At 36.3% G+C, this 15,884-nt stretch overlaps 1 protein-coding gene across 4 annotated transcripts in view; it reads right to left on the bottom strand.

The window, feature by feature from the left end:
* Positions 1–3,050, bottom strand: part of LOC128985787 (TRAF3-interacting protein 1-like) — a 68,302-nt gene extending 65,252 nt beyond the window's left edge. For 3 of the 4 annotated variants that reach the window (XM_054405660.1, XM_054405661.1, XM_054405664.1), the window contains exon 1: positions 2,707–3,050. In XM_054405660.1, coding sequence (XP_054261635.1) covers positions 2,707–2,841 — 135 coding nt within the window. In that variant the 5' untranslated portion in view covers positions 2,842–3,050. Of the gene's footprint in view, positions 1–2,068; positions 2,126–2,706 lie in introns of those variants that run through there. The other variant, XM_054405663.1, reaches the window with a different exon arrangement.
* Positions 3,051–15,884: the final 12,834 nt, after the last annotated feature.

The raw sequence follows: 15,884 nt of genomic DNA, 5'->3' as shown, positions 1-15,884 counted from the left end.
AAACGTAAAACATTAGTAATTCAGGGTGTATACACTATGTTTTATAAGTGGGATTCCAGGTTTTTCAGGTTTTCCTGGATTCTAAAAGTTGTTTCCTGGTTCCCACGATAATGTTTAGCTGTAAACTACAAGCAATTAATTCAAGGTCAACAGTTTAAGTTTGCTCTCATATCACATTTGTATAATTCTAATTGTTCCAAAGTTCAGTGAGCTAGTGTTCCAAAAATAATAACCCTTAATATCGTGATCGTGATAATTATCATCATCATTACATAAGGTCACAAAAACATCGTTTCCTGCGACTGTGGCAAAATCCTGAATATCTCTCGCGGGTGTGTAGTTATCATCGTCTCCCGCAGTCACGGAAACATCATCATTGTCTCCCCAGAAAAATCCTGTACATCTCCCGCGGATCAAAGACCTAATTGTCGTCTCCCGCCATCACAAAAACGTTATTCTCGTCATCCGCCATCCCGGCGACATCCTCAATATTTCATGGGGTTTGTAGACGTTATCTTCGTCTCCCGTGGTCACAAAAACATCATCATTGTCTTCTGTGATCACGGCAAATGCTGGATCATCGTCATCCACCATCGCCCAGCGAAATCCTGAATATATATATGAATTTGAACAGATGGTGTTTTTGGCCTCTGAGGACCTCAAAACGAAAAAGTAAATCGATCCTGGGTCCATGTATTAACAAAAGACATACGGTAGGTAATAGCTTATTCCCTATATGGGAAGAATTCGCTAAAACTAACTAGGCCCACCGATTTCATGACAACTTTTCTCCTGAGTCAACTTTATTTGAGGTTCCTCCTAGGTCTAGGAGAAGTCATTTTGAATTCATTTTGAGTAATTTTGAATCCTCTTTCAGATAGGCTATCAAATCATGCGAATGATTACAGTTGATAATAATGGTTAAAATTACCTGTTGTTAGTCAAAACAATACATTGTAGTAAAACTATAGTAACTACAGTACAGCTGTTGGGAGTAGAGCACATCACCACGTTAGAATGTCTGGCTAATGACCCCATAATGTATTTTTCCAAGAGATTTAAATTACACAAAAAACACTTGAAATGAGACATTTATTAAAACTGGTTGATCTGACACTGGTTGGAATCAGCATCTGGTCATCCAGTTTTAATTGGTTTCGTTTTATGAGCTTACTAGCTGGCCTATTGCAAAGCTTTCGCATCACTGAATCCTTCTCAAAGCCCACTTATTGAAGTACACAGCATGGGCCTACAGTTAATGGCGTAATAAGTGCATCGTTGATTTCAGTATAGGTCCTTACTTCAGGAATAGATGAGAGGGATTACATTATAGATAACTACCTTTTCCAAAATGTAATGTTAAGTTATTTACGTTTTAACATGTTTACAGGACCTCTTTTAAAACTATGTTTGAAGTTATATTATCTGGCCATATGTACGATTTTTGTGTTGATGGCTTTGTTTTTACACAGACATAGTTTTCACAGAAAAAAGCATACCTTTGGACAAAGCCACAAAAAAAACCGAATGTACCTATACAAAATTGAGGTCTGGCACGTACAATCCTTCCTTTGTTAGCGTCTGTCCGTGTGTTTTATTCAAAGTCATGGCAAAGATTACTTTAGCGGTAAATTCATTATTAGTCAGTTTGAAAGGATTCCAGACTATTGAGTAATATGACAGTTTCGCCAGCTAACTTGTTTGATAGTGCAGGTGCCCAAGTGAGCTCCAATTTTGGACCCAGCTTAAGTTTCTCATTAAAATGATAATATAGTTCTTTTTAGCATGGGTTTATAAGTAGACAAACTTAAACGGCTCTATATGAGTTCAAAAACTCTAATGGATACAACAGAGCGTTCTACGTCCCTTGGTAAAGAACCGAATCAAAATTTGACACAACATAGGGTAATCATTTATTGAAACCTGTAGTAAAGAAAAGATAAAGAAGTGATGTTTGAAGATCGAGTTCTTAAATATACATAGAATGGTTAGGTACCGGTATGTCAAAATGAAGTCTATGGGTCATAATAAAGAAATATAAAAGCTAAAGAATCCATGTGATACTTACTTTTGAGTTGCTCTTGTTTAGAAGTGAATAATCCTCTTAAAGTGAAAAAAAATAATTAACTGTAGAAATTATAATATATATAGATTATCAAAAGTGTTTTGTATAATTTAAATCTACTGTCAAACTCCACCATTTTATGGATCATTAGCTAGACATTCTATCCTGATGATGTGCTTTATTTCAAACAGCACGAACAGCTGTAGATACTACAACAGATCATTTTCAGAAAACAAGTTGGTACATAGTTGTCCAGTCAATCCACACAATCCAGAGGCAATCAAACTTTAAGCGTTCCAAATGAGTTTAAGAGAACCAAGCAACCTTAGGCTATTTTGTGGTAAACTGTCACAGTTATGTCCAAATAATCACTAAGAGTTGAATAAAATTCTTATGGAGAATCATGGTAAAAAAAGATTCACAAAACATTGTTTTTGTTTATAATCAATAGACGTATTTTTTCTGTTGTGAATGTTTTATATTGCCAAAACATAAAAAGCAAGAAATTTGAAAGATTCATGCTTCTATTCTTTTCACAAAAAGGGAGAAAGTAATCCTTGGTTTAAAACAACTTTGCGATCACTTAAACTGTTTAAATAAACTCATTAGGCTAGGCCTACTATAAAAATTAGTTTACTTACCGTTGTAGTAATGTCATGTAGGTATCTAAATGGAGGTTTCCGTAAAAGTTTCTCAGTTAGAGGAGGTTTTTTAATATACTTTGAAAGAGAACTTTGAGTTGTCCTTATTATTTCTATTTTTACCTCTTCTCCCATTTTTCAGCAATTTAAAACCCTACATAGTAAATTAACAACACAACTAGGCCTAATTCAAAATTACAATACATATTATCTACTAGTTGTTGATTCCATTCAAATTAAAATTATTTATGTACTCATTAAACCATGAAATAACAATTATAATTCACAAACAAATACAATAACTTGTATCCTGAAGTTTTACTCTTTTCTTGGACTATCTATGTCACAATCACGGTCATAATTTATTGTTTACACGATAGTTTCCATGGCAACGAGGTACGAGCTACGATGCAGGTTACATTGCAGACGATTCTTTTTTTCTGCTGAACAACAGCTGTCTTCAACCATAAAATCGTTTTAGAACAACGGTGACCAGCTTTTCGTATACCTCAATGACGTCATAGGAGTGGAACTATCGACCAACAATAACAATAAAATGAAATGATAGTCGTAAAAACTACACAGTTCATGACAATCGTCAAAAGGAAAAAAAATACCCCCGCCGCAGCAAACCTGCAGACTAAGCGAATTTCCATATGTCTGATTGGATTTACACTAAAATGTCTACTTAAAAATTTAACATTTATTTCCTATTTAAATAGAATTATTTTAACAGGTACATAGGTTTGCTGCATCAGGGAGGGTAAAACTTTTTTGTAAAATGTTAATAGTTAGTAAGAAATAAAAACATTTTCCAAATTTGATCAAAATATGTTCATAAACAAGCAAACTACAACAGTTTACTCATTCTCCATAAGAATAACATGGGAATTTAAAATTTACATTTTTTTGCAATTTTCTCCGTAACCATTAGGCGCATAGTAACACTTCAATATACTAAATTATTTGTTTTTTTAAGCTCTACAAAATGGTTTGAAAAGATTTTGCAAAATTTTATTTTTTTTTGGGTCAAAAATGGGAAAAACCTATTTTTACCCCATAAAACCCCCCGTAAACCCCCGTTCCCATAGTCCGATCATGCTGGTTCGCGAACTCGTTCCAGTTTATCTCGCCTTACACCTTCAAACCAAATTTTATCAAAATCGGACAAAAATTACTCAAGTTATCGTGCGGATGGACATATATATATATATATATATATATATAGACATATATATATATATATATATATATATATATATATATATATATATATATATATATATATATATATAGATATATAAAAATTTGAACGAATGGTGTTTTTGGCCTCTGGGGACATCAAAATGAAAAAGTAAATCGGTCCCGGGCCTAGGTCTTACCATGAGACCTACGGTAATAGCTACTTCCCTATAGGGAAATTCGCTAAAACAATCAAGATGGATTTAGTTTTACAATTACATCAAAACTAAAGTTGTAAACTAAAATAATCTTCTTTCTCGTATTTTGTGAGTTTCTACGCGAGTGGCATTTTTACTTTATCCCCCTATAGGCTACATAGTATATGCAAAAAGTATTGTTTTTGTCAAATTTTTCGAGTTTGAGTTTTGATTGGATATATCCGTTTTAGGCACGGCCGCCTTTAACTCCAGAAGTTAAAGGCCGCCGTGGTTTTATGCCCCCCTGAACCCAAAAAAGTGGTTTTCCAAATTGTCTGTATTTGTGGATGTGTACAGAGCCACAGACCACACCTGTGGTCCGATTTTGATTAAATTTGGTAAGTTAGGCCTAGGTACTAATCCACGTCATCTCCAGGCTTTTTCATTATTTTTGTCTTTTTTGTGTGATTTTCTCATAAAAACCTATAAATTAACGGGGAAATCGGATTTTCTCGAAAATGGCCCGAACGATTATGATAACAATTTAGTATGTTATAGTCCTTTAAATTCTGAACAAAATGTTACAAATCCCACTTCCGTAAAAATTACGGTTCAAAAGTTATTGTAACTTATGTTATTTTCCCATAAAAACATAAAATAATAACAAAAAACCGGATTTTAGGGAAAAATCCAGTTTTGGTCTAAATTTCGAGAACTTTGATGTTGGATTTGCTCGAGGTCCCCCAAAGTTCAATGCCGTATGTCCAAATTGGTTTGATCATAACTTTATATAGTAAAATTTTGTTAGTCAATGATAATTTTGAATTCGTACCTAGTAGCCAATTGAGTTTACGAATTTTTAACTCCATTTGCTGTCTCTTGCACCAGATATGAGATTTCCAATTTAATTTTTTGTCAAGAGTTAGACCTAAATATTCTACACTGTCTGCCTCCGTTAAAGCTATAAAGCTACATTATTAATGGATACCGGTACTGGAGGATCGTACCCTGTTCTCAGAGCAAAAACAATATGTTTGGACTTGTTTTCGTTGACTTTTATCCTCCACTTTTTAAGCCAATATTGGAGCTCATTCAAGGCAGCTTGCAGGTTAATTGAAACGACTTGAGGGTCCACACATTACTCGACAACAGTGCTGTGTCGTCAGCAAATGTAGCAACTGTGACGTTGGGGACCACAGGGATGTCTCCTGTATATATCAAATATAGCAAGGGACCAAGGAAACTCCCCTGAGGTACTCCAGACTATATCGGCCTCAGATCAGATAACGAATTTTCGAATTTTATTTGAAAAGATCGATTGGTCAGATATGATTTTAGAAGTTTATACAAAGAGTGAGGGAGAGACGTTTTGAGTTTAAATAGAAGTCCAACATGCCACACCTTGTCAAAAGCCTGTTTAACATCCAATAATGCATCTGAACAGTACTGTTTTTTCTCAAATGTGTTCTTTATTATAATATCCACTAATCGGTGAGTTTGTTGAATGGTGGAATGTTGTTTGCGGAAGCCGAACTGGTGATCAATAGACAATAGACAATATATATTTATTCCTTTAAGCATACAGATAATGCAATAGGACAAGTCAAGACAGGTAAATAGGTTCAGTGGGACTGAACTAAAGATCTGGTATTAAGCTTAATTAATCTACAGTGGGGGTTAACCTTTTGAGTATTACCTTTTCAAACAATTTGGATACTATATAGGAAGCAAGCTTATGCGGGTCTGTAAGAAGATGCGTCATTAGGTGGTTTGCCTGGTTTTGTGATAACAACTATTTGTGCAATTTTCAGTTGAACAGAAAAATATTCCAATCTTAACATAGGATTAAATATAAATGTCAACAACATAGTGCCTTTACGGGGTAGTTCTCTTAGACTTTTTCCAGTGATGAGATCATAACCAGGACTTTTCACGGGGTTAATTTCTTTACAAATTATTCTTGAAACCTCTGAAGGAGTGCAAGATTTGATAGGCAGAGACAACTGATTTGGTCCATCCAAAAATTCGTGAATTTCACTTTCGTCATTGGGGGTATTCGGAGTAATAGGCATACATCAGAAAAGTAATCTTAAAAAACCTTCGCTTTTTCTTCAGGGGTTTTAGCTCAGGACCCATGAAGTTTCCAAATTGGAGGTACATGTTGAACTGGTCGTTTAATATATTTAGTAGACTTCCAAAGAGAATAATCGGGTGCTTCAGTTGGGGTTAGATTTTTCGTAAAATCGTCAAACCATATATTTTTCAGTCTCGCTAAACATAGTTTTAATTTATGAGCTGCACGATTTAGACGAGTTTTGTCAAGAGGATCACGTGAATTTTGCCAAATTCTCCGTAGTCTACGTTTTTCTGCTACTTTCTTCTTAATATAAATTGGGTAATTATTTGATTCTGAGAGACAGATTTTAGATTTTGGAGTTTGCTTCCCAGGCTGATTTCTGAATGGTAGTGTTGAAGTAATTTATTGATTCTTCTACATCATGTTCATTCCGTAACGTACTTTAAGAGGTACCTACTCAAAACTACCCCTTGGTATTCAAAACTGTTTTGAGTATTGAGTGACTGGTATACATGCCTTTGCCTTAATGTGGACAGATTATCTTTAGATTGTGTACAGTTATGAACATCATATATATTTTTAAAGAGATACATATTTTCTTTTACATACAGCATGTGAATGTGATAATGTTAAGAGCCACAAAAAGAGGCGTACAATGAGTTGGTCTAAACTACAAGTTAACCTCACAGCCTTCTTTTGTAAAGTAAAAAAAGTACTTTTCCTACAGTTACCTAACAATGTACATGTTCTCTCACTGATTTGAGAAAGCAACGTGGCCAATTCACTCATCAGTGAGACAATGTTAACATCGTCTCACTCTAATTACTTTGTCTCACTCCAGATTTGCAACGTGAAGGCACGAAATAGTGAGCGCGTAACATGCAGGCAACGTCGTATGCGCGCGAAATACGTTGCCAGCACTGGCTGTAAATCAGCTGGTCAGCTGTTGTACTGTTGTATTTGTCACTTCACATTAAATGTTTATTAAAAGTTCACTTCTGTGTAAAAATAGGTTATGTTTCTTAACCAATTTATTTGTTTTATGGTAACTGTAGGAAAAGTACAGTAAATGTGCAACTCGAGTTCAAAGTACAATTGCCTCACTCGAGAAACCATTCCTAAGGATTTCTCTCGAGTGAGTCAATTGCTCACTTTTCTCACTAGTTGCACAAATAACTATTTTTTAGCATACAGCTTTTGGCCTATAGTGAGGTACCATAGGATAGATAGGAATGTGGCAATAATATAGCTTATACAAATAAGGACATCTTGTGAAATAGTTGACTTAAGAGGATTCTACCAAGGCCCGACTAGGTAAATTCAAGATGGTGGCTAAAAATGCTACAATTTGTTCCTGAATATGCCTCTACGGTACAAGCTCTCAACATTCTAAAACAGTGGATTTTTTTTTCAATGATTGCGTGCATTTTGTGCTCTTAACAAATCAAAGCTTGTTGCGGGTGGAGCAAACATAATTTGTAACTACATATTATTTAGAAGTTAAAATCGCACGTGAAAAAGAATAATTAACTGATTTTCACAATGATTGTCTCAATACTTAAAAACTTCTTTCACTTTTACACTTTTAAATATTGCACGATATTGTCATGTCGGTTTAGTTGTTTCAATCCAATCTACAGCAACGTCAGCAACCAACGGGAGAACTTCCAACGTCGGCGGGGCGATGGCAAACGGCTACTTTCATGGTTTCATCGTTCGTTCGTTCATGTGACGTTCCAGTCCAGTGAGGCTGAAATAGTCAATGCTGAAACCATACTGGACTGAAGCTACGTTTCCATTCCTACAAGACGCAGGCACAAGTCGCAGCACATGTCGAGCCATGTCGCGGCACATGTCGCACGTAGTTTGTCATGCCGTTTCCATTCCAGGCACAAGTCCCGCGACTACGACTGGCAAGGTAGTTTAGTTGCTCTCTTGCTGTGATGTTGTGAGGTTCAGTGGCTAGTTTATATATATATTATATTGTGTACTACAAATCGCCATGGATGACGTAGCAGCCTCTGCTTTTTTATTTATGGCTGGTGCATATAATGAACTCAGGAAAAAAAGACGAAAACGACCTAGATGGTGGATTAGGAGTTTTTTGGCTAAAAGACCATCGGAAGGGGCCTATAACTCATTAATGAGAGATTTGCGCGCACAAAGTGGATTTGAAAATTTCCTCCGGATGACTTTTGCAGATTTTGAATTGCTGTTGGATCTGATCGTACCAGAAATCGAAAAAAACAGCAATTGTCGGAAACCCATTCCTCCTGGGGAAATGTTAGCTACCACTCTACGATTTTTAGCAACGGGTGATAGCTACAGCTCACTGATGTACCTTCACAGGATATCAAAATCTACAATATCAAGATTTATTCCTGTAGTGTGCAAAGCCATTGTTGTAGCTTTGAAGAGCTACATTCAGGTAAGAATCTATCCATTATCTATATGACCTTGATAAATCTATCGATTTACCCATCAAGCTATATTACTGTTGTTAAAGAATGTTGTTCATTTTGTATTAAATATATCGACCCATAAATATTTTTAGATATATGTTGAGTCATATCAAATTAAAGCTCTTATCATACAGATGAACCTTTTTGTGGGTTTGGAGATATCTCGGAAAATGTCTTCATTCTTGAGGCTTTTGAAATTTTGAGTTTAAGGCAATAGTAGAAGATAATAGTGGCAAGAACAGGACAATAGTGTATGTGAAGTAATGTGTTGCATATACTTGAAATGCGTTTATAACCAAGGTACAACTTTTTAAGTCACGAAGTGATGCAGGTTGCCCTATAGGTCTACTAGTTTCCTTTAATGGTTGCGTTGTGACTTATCTCGTATAACGTTTTATTGTACAAGGTCATTGTATTCGTCAAAGAACGTTAAAAGTGGTCGTTATTTGATAAATAAGAAAATCCCTCACTGAATAGCAGGACAAAAAAATAAAACATTTTAGTATAACATTACTTTATTTTCAAAACAAATTTTACTTAAGTATTAATTCACAATGCAAAATCCCTTCTGTCCTTCTGTCCCTTCTGTTTACATTAATTAAGCATTAATCTATAAATAAGAAATTACATTAGTTTGAGAGTTACAGCTCAAAATGTTCTGCAGAACATTAAAAAGCAAAAACAAACACGCGAAATAATAAGAATATTTTTCAAACCATTTTATTCATTGCCGTACTTTAAATGGCATTAATTACTTCTTTGCATACGGCACATTTTAAGAATACTCCAGATTACCAGAAAACACGTTCAGTTCTTCTTCCTCATTTCTTAGTGAAATCATCGGAGGGTACAGCGGCTGATTTGTGTTAAACTGTTGGGGAGGGATTGGACTTTGGGCAGGGCTATAGTTACTGGAAGATGAATTTGAGCGTGATTGTAGGTTGGTATAAACCGTAAGTGGGGATTTTGGTTGGATTAGAGAATGATTGGCTGAAGGAGCTGGAGGAGGATTGAATGGTGGAAGAAATTCGCCTACAGTCATACCACATTCGGCTTGGTATAATATGTTTGAGATACTATGGCGCACCCAAGCCTTCACTTTTCTGTCAGTAATTTGTTTTAAGGACTCACCCACATATTCCCCAAAACATTCATCCTCGCTTTTTTTCCGCAAGGCGGCTGATGTGAACACATCATAAGCGTGGTTGAATTTTTTTTTCAAAGTTTTCGGTTCTTGCAGAGGGCGTTTTCTGGGGCGTGGCATCTGCTCACGAGGCGATGTAGCGTTGTTGGTTGGACCTGGTTCAGACGGGGGTTCTGGCGCGTCTACGATTTCATTTTCTATGTCGTCACTCTTCTCTTGTAATATTTGCTCCTCAGTGTTCCTCGGTTCTTTGGTCAGGTTCTTGTCCTGTAATATATATATATATATATAAATTATACTACATTGTTACATAATACATTTTATAACCTGTAAACATGGTATAATTAACTCTTCCACAGTGCAATATAAAAAAGACAAAAAAACCCCAAAATTACTCTAAATGTTATAATCTTACTAATATTATAAATGTGAAAGTTTGTGTGTTTGTTTGTTTGTTTGTTTGAAGTTCAATCACGCATAAACCACTGGACGGATTGGGCTGAAATTTGGCATGATGATAGCTTACATTCCCGATTAACATATAGGCATATTCTTATCTCAAAAATCCTTTCGGGCTCCGCCCCAGTGGCTCTGTAATTCCCCATGTTAACCTTATGAGTATTCATATTTAAAGGGAATTAAAGAATTTAGTCAGCTGTTTCAACTAAAAAAGGTGGTTCTATGATATGGGAAAGCATTAAAAAGTTATAAGATTTACCAACAGGGTGCAGCACTATATTTTTTTTGCATTTATGAAAACAGGTAATTTGAACTAAGCAGCAACAAAAAACTGTGATTCGCAATGAGAACTGTCAAAGTAGGATTGTTTACAGTTATGTATTTATGTTTACATACAGTACTGTATGTTTTTCATTTCATGAATAATTTGTGATATTTTGCGAATTGATAATTTATTTTCCTCTATTGTTTAGGTAAAATGGTAGAACATTATGGCTATGGTAGATGTGTAATACTTAGAATACTGTAAATTTAAAAAAGCAAATTTTATCAAACTGTGTACTCCACCCATTGCAATCGCAAAGCTTGAGTATAACTGCAATAAGCATTTTATACTTATATTCCAACCCCGTACGAAGGACGGGTACTCTGCTAGTTGATTATAAAAATTAAGTAGCTAATATTAAACACATTTATTTAATAGTTTATGTAAATGCATGTAAATTTTTCAGCTACCACAAAATGAGGACGATTGGGAAGACGTATCAAAAGGATTTTACACCAAATAGAACTATCCAAATTGTATAGGTGCACTAGACGGAAAACACGTCGTTATCCAAGCGCCAGCCAACAGTGGAAGTTTGTACTACAATTATAAGGGGACATTTAGTATTGTCTTAATGGCAATGTGTGACGCAAACTATAACTTTATGTATGTGGACGTTGGTGTACAAGGACGTGAATGTGATGCAGGCGTATTTTTGGACACCGACTTGTACTCAGCTATTGAACAAAACCAGCTAAATTTTCCACAGAAGCGGTCTTTACCAGGTAGAGATGTCGATATGCCTTTCGTCATTGTGGCTGATGACGCATTTGCCATGACAGAACGCCTGATAAAACCATTTACAGGAAGACATAACAAAGGTTCGATTGAAAGAGCATTTAACTATAGACATTCAAGAGCAAGGAGGGTTATCGAAAATGCCTTTGGAATAATGAGTAGTGTCTTCAGAGTACTCAGGAAACCAATATCACTGCATCCAGAATCTGCGAAGTGGGTTACGATGAGCTGTGCCTATTTGCACAATTTCTTAAGAAAGAATTCATCTATAGAAACCTACTCTCCTGCTCATGTGTTTGATTATGAAGATGAACAAGGAAATGTGACAAATGGAACTTGGAGAAATGAAGGGGTGGAACTTCAAGGACTAAATTGGGTAAAACAGAGGGGGAAAAATCCTGGCGTGTTTGTACGCCAAGAAATGGCCTACTTTTTTCACAGTCAACCTCTCTCCTGGCAAAATCGCTTTGCTTAGTTCCTCCTAATGAGTTTAAGATTATGTTAACACTGAGTACACAAGAGTTAATATGAGAGAGCATACAAAGTATTGACATTTTGTAAATACCTTAACTTTTTGTATAAAATAATAATTAGTACATTTAGTTTTTTATGTAATTCATTACTTTTCGTTCAATACGCAAAAAGGAGTTAAGGGACTGTAACCGACATTTTGTACAATGTCATTAACTTATTTCACGTTAATTTAGAATTATGACCACATGTAACTATTGATTAAATTTTTGTCACATTAAAAGGTTTTGTGTACGTTTTGACTTTTATTAAACACAATTTAACTACTAACTTATATATATATATATATATATATATATTATTTACTTACCACATTTATAGAGCTGAAGTGGGGCATACACTCACTGTGCTTTGACAAAAAGCTCAATAACGAAAAAAAATGCCATTTAGGCACGTAAACTTCACTTGCCCCTGCACCACTTTTCTTGCTTTTCTCCATCTTAGTTTTCTCCCTAAGGTACTGCGACCTAAGGTTGTGCAGCTTCTTTTCTACTTCAGCAACAGTGCACTCCATCGCAGTTGCAATTCGTTGTAAAGCGTCATGCCGGTTGTTCGAGTTTTTGTGGTTAGAACTCGTCACATTCCAGAGTACGGTCTCTTGTTCGAATAACTCGATTAGCCTCGAAACCTTACACTTGGACCAATCCATAGCTGCCTAGATGATAGTTGATAGTTAACAGAAACAGATAGCACGTGAATGAACACTGGTTGCACCGGAACTCGGCGAATTATGAGGTTATGTTTATCTGTCACCTATGAGCATGCGGTAGTTCGGAGGAGCTGCGCATGCGCGAGTCGCAGGGACATGTGCCCGGCCGTTTCCATTCCAACTGGGCACATGTGCCCGCGACTCGGGCACATGTTTTGTCGCGCGGTCGGCGGGCACAAATTTGTGCCGGGCACTTGTGCCGCGACTTGTGCCAGGCTGTTTCCATTCCTACAAATTCAGAGATTTGTGCCGGGGACACTGCGGGCACATGTGCCCGGCACAAATTTGTAGGAATGGAAACGTAGCTTGAGGCTGTTTTATGACTATGCGCTCTTTTCAATCGTTTGACAATACAACTTTACTTACTTGAACTGTTATTAACTTGTATTACTACAATTATTAACTTTGACTACGACCACCCATTAGGTTGTTAGATTTGGTAGCTTCTAAAATTGCCAAAGGCATATTTTTGATAAGAGAACTTAAGATGGTTCCACCCGCCGGCTGTTTACCACGTAAACATGGTCCTACAAAAGAACCTCCTGGCATTATTAAAATGTTTATCGAGTTGAAATATACTTTAAAATATTCACAAAGATCCAAACTATGCACTGGCTGAATTGTTTTCTAAGTCTAACAATTTCTAATTGTTTCTTTAATTCTTACGGATGTCTTAAACATAACATATTTTAACTAAATTTTCCGATTAACAACCTGCCAAACTGTGCACTTACATCAAAATATAATCCCATTTTTTAGAGACTATAGGCTACCTATTTTAAGTTTTAGTTCCTTCCTATTAGTCTGTATAGTCTTATCTCTATTTCCTGAAGTGAAGAAGCTTATTGCCAAAATTGTAGTGGTGAATCATAATAGAAACAATTAATAACTGAATTGACCTTCAATAAACTAAAAACTTCTTATACACTTAACCCAGTGCTACATTTCCTTCCTGCTAAGTTTGATTGGAAAATGGTTAGTGCATTAGAGGTAACAAATGTAGTCAGTAGATTTAAGTCCTCTAGCGGTAAATATATTTACGACATGTCAACTAATTTTATCAAAAGGGTTGTACATGTAATCGCTCCTCTACTGGCCCACTTGTTTAGGGGCTGCCTTCTTGAAGGCATCTTTCATGATGAAAACAGCCATAACTGTGCCTGTGTTTAAAGGGGGTCCTAGAAATGTATTAAGCTACAGGCCGGTGTCCCTGATACCTGTGCTAGGCAAGATATTTGAAGCCTTAATGTTAAAGTCAGCTAAGTGAGCACTTTGAAACTCATAGCCTACTAGTCCCTGCTCAGCACAGCTTCCGAGGGTAAGTCCACGTCACTGCGGTGGGCTCCCTTTTGCAGGTTATTCTTGATGCTTTTGAAGACAAAATGTCAACCTCTGTTGTTTTATGTGATCTGTCACGCGCTTTTGATTGTGTGCCACCTGATCTACTTGTCAAAGCTTTCAAGCTTGTCAAAGCTTTTGGAGCCTATGCGCTCAAAATGTTTGTGTCCTACCTTGGAAATAGGTTTAAGGTATTGTATCCTCTGGGATGGGGAAAAATCAAACGCTCGAGCTGTTAAGCATATGGAGTCCCCCAGGGTTCAGTCCTTGGGCCTTTCTTATTCATTGTTTCCATGAATGACTTGTATTATGGCATCTCAAATGATTATATTGATGTACATGGATGATACCACTTTTTTGCTAGACATATTGATCATATTATGGTAAAAGATTCTGTTAGCACATTGTTAAATGAAACGTCTCAACGGTTTAATGGAAATAAATCGGCTTTGAACGCAGCCAAAACTCAAGAAATCATGTTTAGCCTTAGGTTTCACCATGAATTCGGACGAGCTTGTGTGGGGTGACCACATGAATGCACTTTGTGTAAAATTAAGTAGAGTAAGGCATCTTTTGAGGAATTTGACCTCTGAACTACCTTTTAACTTTCTTATATTTGCTTTCTTTTCTTTTTCCCAGGCCCTTATTGTATATGGCACACTATAGGGTCACTCTCCACTTGCTCAGAAAGTACGGTACTGCTCCATCAGAAAAATGCGATCCGGGTAATATGCCAGGTTCTATCTGGAGCATTGTAAGAATTTGTTCACTGAACTCCGCATTATGACTGTTTTGAATTCCAATATTTATCAATGTTTGTTAGCTATTAAGGACATGGAAGATGATCTTGTTCAAAGGTTTATTGCGGACATTTTCCATCACGAATGTAAAAAAAAAAAAAAAAACAATACACAACGTTTCGGGATCTGGAATCTGATCCCGTCTTCAGGTGAAAAAACTTAACTAACACATTACAACTAACAATACACAAACGCCCAACCTAAGTTGGAATACACTACCGAGGGTAGTAGTCAAAAAATATGCACTGTATAGCAGTCAAGTCATGATACAACATGCAATTAATAACAAATCACAAAACACTATAATCTATAAAAGGTTTACGTACAAAAAACTCACACAATGGAACACTAACAACACCGTACGCTATGACTCCACCAATGAGACTGAACCAACATGGCTGACCAATCGGAAACACGGAGACAACAGAAATGGCTTCCGGTCCCTGGAAAAGTAAAACCAACAAAATGGCGGAGCGATGTACGATGCCGCAAGATGGGTGTTAATTATGTTTATTCATATCACGAGTTTTACTACGAGTTAACATAACGTGCGAATTTTGAGGAGAACTCGTTATTTCCCTATTTATTGAACAATTAAGTTCCCTATCCTTTAGTTCCTTGTTCAAAATGGGTAGCCAAAGTGGCCTTATTTCAACCGATGACTGACTGATTGGTTGGTCTGCTAATTTAATGTATGAGGCTTCAATGAGTTTACGTTTGAAAAAATGAGGTTCCTTATGGACAATTTTTGCCTCTTCAAAATTCATACGATGATTTTCGGACCAGCAATGATGAGCGATCTTAGATTTTTCCACTAAACCTTTTTTGGTGTTTTCTCTGTGTTCTTTGATTCTAATGTTCAACGGTCTTTTTGTCTCGCCATAGTAAGGCCTGGAACAATCATTGCAATTTATTCTGTAAACACAGTTTTTAGTATCCTGAGTGTCATTTTTGGGTTTTGTTTTGACGAGACTCTGCCTAAGTGTGTTTTGTGTCCTAAATGCTGTTTGCACATTAAATTTCCTAGCAACCCTTCTGATTTTTTCCGACAGTCCTGACACATACGGGATTGACATGTGGACGAGTTTTTCCTTGCGATTTTGTAAAGGTTCACGCGTAGCCCTATCTTTCTTGCATTTGTTTATAATGGATCGAGGGTATCCGTTACTAGCCAAATCCTGTTCTACTTTCTTAATTTCATCCTTTAACTCATCCT

This window comes from Macrosteles quadrilineatus, unplaced genomic scaffold (genome assembly GCF_028750875.1).
Source record: "Macrosteles quadrilineatus isolate MER2022 unplaced genomic scaffold, UCM_ALF_1.0 Scaffold_2__2_contigs__length_208266976, whole genome shotgun sequence".
Taxonomy (NCBI): Eukaryota; Metazoa; Arthropoda; class Insecta; order Hemiptera; family Cicadellidae; genus Macrosteles; species Macrosteles quadrilineatus.
The sequence above is the reverse complement of the archived record's forward strand: the minus strand, read 5'-3'. Positions and strand labels throughout refer to the sequence as shown.